This window comes from Numida meleagris, chromosome 3 (assembly GCF_002078875.1).
Source record: "Numida meleagris isolate 19003 breed g44 Domestic line chromosome 3, NumMel1.0, whole genome shotgun sequence".
Classification (NCBI taxonomy): Eukaryota; Metazoa; Chordata; class Aves; order Galliformes; family Numididae; genus Numida; species Numida meleagris.
The window spans coordinates 110,997,377-111,007,154 of NC_034411.1; the positions used below are offsets into that span (position 1 = coordinate 110,997,377).

General features: G+C 53.9%; 2 protein-coding genes across 2 annotated transcripts in view; one reads left to right on the plus strand and one right to left on the minus strand.

Annotated features, from left to right (window-relative positions):
• Positions 1 to 2,951, plus strand: part of ANKRD66 (ankyrin repeat domain 66) — a 7,597-nt gene extending 4,646 nt beyond the window's left edge. The window contains exon 3 of the mRNA XM_021393044.1: positions 2,079 to 2,951. Within this exon, the coding sequence (XP_021248719.1) occupies positions 2,079 to 2,262 (184 nt within the window). The 3' untranslated portion in view covers positions 2,263 to 2,951. The remainder of the gene's footprint in view (positions 1 to 2,078) is intronic.
• On the minus strand, positions 3,944 to 6,184 carry LOC110397080 (taste receptor type 2 member 104-like). The gene has a single exon (XM_021393042.1). It carries the CDS (start codon positions 6,136 to 6,138, stop codon positions 4,651 to 4,653), a length of 1,488 nt encoding a protein of 495 aa, XP_021248717.1. The 5' UTR covers positions 6,139 to 6,184; the 3' UTR covers positions 3,944 to 4,650.

The window sequence follows — 9,778 nt, forward strand, 5'->3', positions numbered from 1 at the left end:
GGGTTGGAAAGGTCCTCGCAGCTCACAGCCCCCCCCCCCCCCCGCCGCGGGCTGGGTGTCCCCAGCTCAGGCTGCCCAGGGCCTGGGGCACCTCCAGGGTTGGAGCAGCACAGCCTGTGCCAGCACCTCACCGCTCTCAGTAAGGAACTTCCCCCTGACATCTCATCTAAATCTTTCCCCCTTTCAGCTGAGCTATACCAGCTGATTTGGCTCAGAGTTATTTTTATCTGTGCAAAACCAGCTGAAAACAGATCAGCCCCCCCCCCCCCACACACCTCGTGCAGCCCACGTGCTCCAGGGCTCAGCGTTTTGATGCTGTGCCCCATCACACTGCTGTGACACCGTGCAGAACCCGAGCGGGGCTGGGAGGGGACGGCGGGGGTGCTGGGATGGCACTGATGGGCAGCACCCGGGGTGGGGGGGGGTAGGTGATTGCTGGGGGTTGGAGAGGGATTGCTGGGATGATTAACAGGTCAGTTGTTGTAGGGATGGAGAAGGTAACTGAGTGGATGGCTGACAGAGTGACTGACGGGGTGGGTGACGTGATGGTTGACATGAGGACTGACATCCAGCCCAAGGCACCGATGAGCAGAGGGGCAACAGCGTGAGGTGCAGCTGCCGGGTGGTGCTCTGAGATGAATGACAAATTTAGGGTGGAGAAGGCGAGCAGCTGTGATTCAGAGCTGGCTGGCTCTGGCCGAGCAGCGGCTGCAGCCGCAGCGCAGCGTGGGGTTGTGTGCGTGCTCCAGTGCTGTGCAGTGCAGATCTGTCCCCTGGTCACTGGCCTTGGCTGCTTTGGGATGTAAATGTGAGGGATATTGTGTTACACGGCGTCCCTGTCAGGCTGGTGTATTTGCCTGCCATGCAAAGAGGAGCGAGAAGAGAGAAAAGGCATTTTTAAAGTAACAGCCTGAGGGGCTGTGCCTGAAGCAGGGCTGAAGGGCATCGCTAACAGCGACAGAGCGGGTTAGGTCAGATGCTGGCAGAAATGCTTTACCCAGGGGCAGCGAGGCCCTGGCACTGCCCGGAGCTGTGGGTGCCCGTCCCTGGGGGTGCTTGGGGCCATGGCTGGGCCCCGAGCTGTGGGGGCAGAGCCTGGGGCTGGGGACTGAGTGGTCCTTTCTGACCCAACCAAGCTGTGCTTGTGTGATTCCGAGAGCACCCAAACCCTTCCTCAGCCCCAGATCAGCCCTTCCCCCTTGCACCAGCCCCGCGCTCCTCACATCAGCACGCACCTCCGAGCGCGGTGTGCATGGACGTGCAAACCCTTCAAACGCTGAGCGACCTCTGAATAACAAACACGGGATTTGCATCAGATTTCTGTGTATTTTCTGCACCGGCATGGCTGAGAACACTCAGGTTCTCTGGATGGGAGATGAGCTGAGAGGTGACCTCGCTGCTCGCTGCAGCTTCCCAAGGAGGGCAGTGCGAGGGCTGCGGGTCCCTGCCCCGGGAAACCCGCAGCAAAGTGCACTTATCTGCAGGCTGCCGACTTGGTGGGTGTCATTCAGTGTAGATCTGGGACCACGTGTGTTTAAAAGTACACGAGTATCACAAAAACCGGAGAGCTTTCACAAATCGCAGCTGCCACCCCCCCGCTGAGTTGGGTTCGGGGTCTGATTTATGAGGTTAAGAGATCATCCATGAGGAATAACCGTGTCCGAATTCTCCCAAGTCCCAGTGGCCTCCAGCTCTGATGTTTTGGCACTAAGAATTTCTGGTGCTCGTGAATGAGCTGTGCAAAAAAATTTAAAAAAAAATTTGGAGCGCGTTCACTGTGAGTTAAATTCCCATGCACAACCGCAGCACAGCGTGCTTGTGTCTGTGTGATAGCACCCAAATGTACAGGATCGGTCTCGGAGCTGTGCATGGTTGAAGCCTCCATCAGCCTGAGTGCCTTGCTATGGTGCTGGGGCTGTGGGGTGGGCCGGGGGTTTCTCATGGGTTGCTTCCAATGATGCTTTGATCACACCAACGCACAGTGCCATTTGCATGCACTGCTCGGGAGCGCGTGCTCGGGAGCGCTGTGACCGAGCTGTGCTCAGGGTTTGAAGATAAACTCTTCCTTTCTTCCCCAGAGCAGAGGTGGAGAGCAGAGCCTACCGCCGGATGGCTGCGATGAGGGGAGTGCCCTTGGACCAGGTGGATGAAGACTGGGAACTCAAGAAAGAGGAGCTGGAGAGAAACCCAGCGTGCGCCTGGCGCAGCCGCGCAGCAGCTTCTGCTCAGAAGAAGATGGAGAGGAAGAGAAGGAAGCAGTAGCGTCCCTGCGTGCTTGGGGCTGCCGAGAGCTCACAGCGCGGAGCAGAGGCACTGCTGCATCCCAGGGGGAAACCTGGACTGGCAGCAGTGGAGGTGGCTGCCAGGATGTGTCTCTGTGCCGTGCTGCACGTGCTGCTGTGCTCGGGGTGGGGGTAGGAGTGCTTCTGCCGGCCCGTCTGCGTGTCTGCGTGCATCAGGTCTTAAATAGCAGAAAGCTGCAGAAAGGTGTTTAAATGTACAAGCGCTCTAATTCACTCAGCTCTATACAAACGTATAGAAATGAAATTCACAGCGCTCACCCGTGTTGCGTGGGAGGGAAACTGTTTTGCTTCTGACTGGCTCAGGGACATCTCCATGGTGATGCCAGTGCCCTTTCTGTGTTTGCTTCCGGCCCCAAGTCTCCTTGGGAGCCCTAGGGGCTCGTAGCCCAGTGCTGCCTCTCTCTTTTCTCAGTGGTGGGACAGAGCAGCTCCTGCTGTTGCCGGGCACGTTGTGACAGCAGCACCCAGCACTCCTGCTGCTGCTCGCGGTGGGAGCACTCACTGGCGGCAGTGGCCGTGCTCATGGGAGTGCTGTGGAACCTCTCCTGGGCTGTCCTTCTGTTGTCCCTTATCCCTGTCAAAACTTTCAATGGTAAAAGCAGTTTTTAACTCTTTCAATTGCAGAATACATTTTGACCTTGACCTGAAGCGGTTTTGCAGCTCTCACACCTGTGTGGTGTCTGCTTCCCCTGGTAAGTGTCTGCAGCCATTCCCTCTGCCGCCTCAGGAGGAGCCCAGGGCTGTGCTCCGTGCAGCGTGCATCGCTCCGTGCAGCATGCATTGCTCTGTGCAACGTGCATCACACTGTGCAGCATGCATTGCACCGTGCAGCATGCATTGCTCCGTGCATCGTGCATCACACCATGCAGCAAGCATCTCTCCGTGCAGCGTGCTTCACACCATGCAGCATGCATCTCTCTGTGCCGTGTGCATTGCTCTGTGCAGCATGCATCGCACCGTGCAGCATGCATTGCTCTGTGCAGCATGCATTGCACCGTGCAGCATGCATTGCTCCGTGCATCGTGCATCACACCATGCATTGCACTATGCAGCATGCATTGCTCCATGCAGCGTGCATTGCACCACGCAGTGTGCATCGCACCGCACCACTCCATCACCCTCCTGTCTCTTCCTGCTCTGCAGGCCCAGCACGGCCATCCGTGCAGAGGTGCCCAGTGCCACCTGGGATGGGCTCAGGTCTGCCGCAGGGGTTGTGCTGTAGCTCCCACCCTTCAGTGCCTCCAGCACCCCAGGACTTAGCCCAATGGACATGGCTGTGTTTGGGCATCCCACCTGAGCTCCCAGCTTTGTCTTTTGCTGTTTGCAGTTCCCAGCCTACACAGAACATCAGCTGCGTGCAGCTCCCAAGCCAAATGAACCGCCAGCTCCGTTCCTGGCTGGCTTGGCTGCTGGTTAGTGACTGTACGTGTGGCACAGCGTGCTGCTCGGCTGCTCTCCCAGTGCCCCCTCTTTGCAGCCTGGGGGGAAAAATGGGAAGGAAGAGCTCAAGGGCTGAGATAACGGCAGGGAGATCGTTACCAATTGCCATCACTGACAGAAAGTGTTGACCTTGGGAAAATTAATTTATTGCCCATTGAGAAAACAGAGTAAGACAAAACTAAAATGCCTTTTCACGTGTCACCCTTTTTCCAGGCTCAACTTTCCCCCTTCGTTCCCAGCTCTTTGACCTCTGAGTGATGCAGGTGTGGGCAATGGGGCTCACACCTCCCCACACTCTTCCCCTGCTCCAGTGTGGGTCCCTCCCATGGCTGCAGCCCTTTGGAATAAGCTCCAGCACTGGCTCTGCACAGGCTGCAGCACCAACTGGCTGCTGCTGAGCTCACTGTGCCCTGCCGTGGGGCTGCTGGAACCCATCACATGTTTTCTAAATGTAAAACACATTCACAATGTAAAAAACATGTAGATGTGGTACTAAGGGACGTGGTGTAGTGGGAAATGGTGGTAGGTGGATGGTTGGACTGGATGATCTTGGAAGTCCTTTCCAACCTTGGCGATTCTGTGATTGATTCCTGAGCGTTTCCCAGAGCCAGAGTGCACTGGTAGAATCAGGCCTAGCAAAATGGCAGCAGCAGATGGCAGAATCACCGAATCACCGCGCCGTATCACCTGGCTACCCACAGTAATTAAAGAATTATTCAGATCGAGTGATAGCAATAATTCATTCAACTCACAAGGACTTTATTCAGAGAATTGTCACAATTCTTTTTTACTTCAGAAGGAGGAGATAGAAGGCCTATGTCACCTGCTCTGTCCGGAGGACTCCGTTAGAGATGGCAGGACGTGACTTAAGAACAAAGCATCAGTGTTTCTGTGGGCTCCACCTCCACTACAGCTCCTGCGTGGTGCAGTCCTTGCACTTTGCACAAGGCAGAATCCTTTGCGCTATCCTTTCCAGTTTGGGGCTGCTATAAATCAGAATAAGGGAATGAACGACGGGAAAAGCGTACTGAAGGACCAAAAGGAGCAACGACAGGAGAGCCGTCTCATTGTTGTAATGCAGTGTTGAGATCAAGACTATGTAGTTAATGCAGTAGATGAGGAAGAAGGACAGAAGGGATTTGATGGCTTTGATGTGGGCGTCCGTGCTGAGGTTCCTGGCAGAGCTGGTCTGCATCTTATGCTTGTGCCTACAGAGGAAGAAGAGGAGGAGGAAGGCAGACAAGGTTGCCATTATGAATGCCATGGAAAACCCGGATGTGCCGGCAAAAAATATGGAGTTAAAACGTTCCCTTAATTTTTTGTTCACGTTCCAGAACGTCCATTGGGTGGTGAAATTGGTGCTGGTACTGTTCCCTTCATCAGTAACTTTGTATAAAGGGCTGCAGTTGATCAGGGACAGAACCACGGAGCTCACCAGCAGCCACGGCACAATCCTGTCGATGTTGGCTTTCAGGTAGATGAAGAAATTGTGCCTGAAATTTGCAATTTTTATACAGTAAAAAGCGTAGAGACAGGCAGAAACCCACAAGTTGGAAGAATTCAAAAAGCACAGGAAAATGGCAAAGGTGAGGACTACGCCCCTGCCTGAAAGATGCAGGGGAAATAACACTGAAATAATGAGATATATCCACGTTATGCACAAGTACCAAAACCTGAAGCAGCCCAGAAACAGCACGATCTTCTCGGTAGAGCTCAAGCTTTTGTTTCTGAACCACGTCGTACAAGACACAACCACAATGAAGGCGTTGATCCACATGCCGGCCAGCGCCTGGAAGGTGAAGATGACCACGGTGGCAGGACTGAAGGAACTCGCGTTGTGCCCGTGCAGCTCTTCCATCCTGCAGCGGGGAGGCCCTACTGTGCTGGAGAATGAGGATAGCTGGGAGGGAGATGGAGCTTTATAGGGCTGGGGGGGGCTTCGGTGCTGCTCACACCCGGAGCAGTGCAGGTGCAGGGATGTAAATGCACCGGGTATCCCCTTACCCGGCATCATTTGAATTCCAGTTCCGAAGAGCCGTGCCTGGTGCCACAAGCGGTGCAGCGAGCCGTGCTGGGCGTGGGTGGCTGTGCCGTGCCACGCTCCTGCAGGGCATGGGCTGGGCTCTGCCGTGCCTCTGTGGCCCACAGTGCTCAGATGCAGAGGCCTGGGGCTTGGCACAAAGCACGGTCCTCTCCCTCTGCAGAGCCCAGGAGCCGCACAACCCAACCACGGTGCTGGAAACCAGAGCTCCTTTTTGCTCCCTGAGCACGCTGGGACCCGCACCTCATCCGCTCTCCCAACGATAGAGCTTTGGTCACAAGTGCTGAGGGATGCGGTAGGGGAAGGCGCTGGAGGACAAGCAGGACTTTCTCTCAGAGTTTTACACTGAAGCATAGCAAGGAAAAGCACAAACGTGAGGACAGGCTGGGGTTCGAAGCCCACCTGCCAAGCACTGCGGGCAGCGTGAGCGGTGCTGGGGGTGGGGCTGCACTGCGTTGTCTCCATCTTCCAAATGACTTTAAGTCCTGACATCTTTGTTTTTAGGGTGTGGTAAGCTCCGTCGGGCAGAGTTCCTCGAGGTTTGGGTTTGTGAAGAGCCTGGCATGCTGAGAGCAGTTACCGACCAGGTGGCGGCTGATGCTGTGCTGTAAATCTCAACAACCTGCCAGCCAGCTATTAGAAATAAGCCAGCAGCTCTTCCTCTCTGCACCTGTTTCCAGAGGGGTATAAATGCAAGCTCTGCTCCGTGAATATCATTGTTGCATGCTCCTATTTGCATTTTCTGTCACCAAAGAACTAACTAGAGGATTAGCGTGTGGAAATGCAGTGCAGAAGGCCTGGGGTTCATCTCAACCACAAAGCACCTTCCCATAACATCCGTGCTGGTAATGCAGTAAACAAGCCTTGTGTTCCCTTGGTCTGCCAGCCCTAAGCCCTGCTCCTGTCCCAGCAGCTGCTGGCCTCACATTGGGATGGTGCTGGAGGGTGTGTGAGCAGGCAGAAGGAGCAGGGTTTGTCTCTGGAGAACTCACAGAAATCCTGAATCGTTCCATAGCTCCTGATTATTGCAAGGGTTCTTGTTCTGAGAGTAGATATGACACACCAAGGCAGACTGTGCCAGGTCAGTGTATGGCTATGTGGTGTATGATCATCTGCTCAGCATTTCAAGGTTCAGCTTCAGAATCACAGAATCACTGAGATTGGAGAAGACCTCCGGGGTTCCTGCTCGGGTAAGTCAGGGCAGTAAGCTCAGTGCTGAGTGATGGCAGAGATTTGAGCCAGCTCTGGGGACTGCAGGTCTGGCAAATGTGGCACCAAGAGATCCAAAAGACCCATCTCTGAGAGAGAAATCCCAAATGTGTGAGTATTGGAGGGCAGTACGAAGCGTGTGGGATGAACCCCTGCTGTTCTTGGAGAGATGAGAGAAGACCTCCCATTGGGGTCTGGCAGCTGCCAGAGAGATGGCAAGGCAGGAGGAGCTGGGCACAGGGCAGGGACAGCAATAGCTGTAAGAGGCTGATGCTGGATAGGGAAGATGGAAAGGCCAGGATATTTCTATAAAGATAACGCTGTAGGAAGCCCAATATCTCAGTCTTGAATTTGGAAACTTGTTCAACTGCTCCTGGGGCCGAAGCAACCTCTGAGCTGAACCAAACCCACATCAGCACCTCACTCTTCTGCAGCACAGCTCGCAGACACCTCGGCAGCGGCTCTCATTCAGCTTCTGCTTTCTGGTTTGTGTTCACCTGAAGGAAGTTGTTTGGCTTCACACCACTCGTGGCCAAGATACAAATCTTCAGAAACTTCAGCTCTGCCCCAGCACTTCAGTGACATTACCCTGGGAGAGTTTCATTTCCTGGCAGAGGGCTGTTATCTGCTCTGTGCTCTGGGGCATGTTGTCTCACTGTGCTGACAGAGCAGAGAATGTGATGCTCGATTTTTTATCTTCATATGTGTATGGGGAGAATATAAATTACTTCCATTTAAAAAAAAAAGGTCTGTAGATGAACCGTCCATGCTGGGACTGTGCCTATATAGGGGCATTAAATAAAGATGTTACACTAGTATACAGTGGCTGGGACCCACTCAGCTCTGCATGGGGAGTTTGGTGTTGAAAAACAAAAGTACAGAAGAAGAGTCTCATTTGCCCTGTTTTTTAAGCACGGAGGATGTAGGTCTGCTGCTTAAAACACAGCTGTCTGTTGCCAGTCCAAATCCATCTCCTCTGACACAACTCTAGGATGGGAAGGGATCTCCCAGCCTTTGTTATCTACCAGCCCATGGTATTTTAGATACCCTGGTGAATCCCAGGTGGCACCAGATACCTCTGTTTAGGCAACGGGATGGATGCACGGCTGAACTGGGACCTGAGACATGCAGCACATACACAGGCACTACAGGGCATGCATTTAGGTTTAATGGCTTGAGTCTCAGCTTAGCTCTGGCTCCGGTGTTTGAAGCTGGAATGAACACCTCTCTCCATGATCACTGCCTTTCCCCTTTGATCACATGAGAATGCCAGGTGAGCAGCCTAGGTTAGCCAAGCAGTTGGGCTATCGGGTGCATAACTTCTGCCCAAATCCTGTTCCACCTAAATACCAGCTGCAGTGCTCGAAGTTCACGGTGGTTTCAGGATACGTGGCTGGGAAAAATGGTAAAATCTCCTGTGGGCGGGTGTTACTGCTCCAGAAATCTTCATTCCGCCCCAAATCCCCCTTTGGGGCAGACAGGACCGGTATGTTGCGGTGCGGCGATGGCTGCTTGCAGGACGTGTTTGGGCACTCACTGGTTAAGGAGGGATGGGCTGGGTGGGGAGGTTGTGTGGCCTTTCAGAAGAACATCCTGTTGTTCTTGGTTTGTCGCACGGTCTAAATAGTTGTTTATCTCATTTCAGAAACAGGAAGGCAGCCTTCTGAAGGTGTTATTACACAGAATCGTAGAATCACAGAATCACAGGGATAGGGAAGGACCTCTGGAGATCATAGAGTCCAACCCCCTGCTAAAGCAGATTCCCTATAGCAGGTTGCACAGGTGGGTGTGCAGATGGGACCATAGAATTATAGAATGGGTCAGATTGGAGGGGATCTTAAAGATCATCCCGTCCCAACCTCCTGCCATGGGCTGGGTGCTGCCCCCCAGCTCAGGCTGCCCAGGGCCCATCCATGGCCTTGACCCTCCAGGGATGGGGCACCCACAGCTCTGGGCAGCACGTTCCAGCACCTCACCATTCTCTGAGTAAAAAACTTCTTCCTAACACCTAACCTAAACCTCCCCTCTTTTAGTTTAAAGCCATTCCACACTGTCCTATCACTATCAGACTCTAAGAACTCACTCCCTCTCCTGCTTTTGAGCTCCCTCAAGTGCTGGAAGGCCGCAGTGAGGTCTCCCCACACGCAGCCTTCCCTTCTCCAAGCTGAACACCCCCAGCTCCCTCAGCCTTTCTCCATAGAGAGGTGCTCCAGCCCTCTGAGCATCCTCCTGGCCTCCTCTGGCCCCGCTCCCACAGCTCCCACTTGCATACCTCCAAACAGGTTCTTGAAGAGGTCACAATTGGCTCACCTGAGTAGGGTTGCTTAGTTATTATTGCCTCATTTCTTCCACACAAGAACCTCAACTCCACCATCTCATGACTGCTGCATCCAAGCTGCCTCCAGCCTTCCCTTCCCCAACCAGCCCTTCCTTGTCAGTAAGAACAAGGTCCTGCAGAGGTCACTTTCCCATTCCCTGTATCCTGTCTGAAGGATGGGTGATAAAAACTTATGTTGTGATAGCGTTGCATCGCTTGCATTGGATGTACTCCGGTTTTGTGCAGCTCTCTTGGCTGCTGTTGTTCCATCTGCTGTCCAGATCTGCTCTGCTCATGCTGTGCTGCTGTTGGCCAGACAGAATGAACACCTTGGTGTTGGTGTGACAGTGCTCCCGCACTCCTTGCTGCCAGGTGACAGCCCTAGAGAGGAGCCTGATGCTGACTGGGCTGATTTAAGCAACACCATTCTGTCTGGCTGAGATCTCTGGATAACAAGGGCAGGAAATC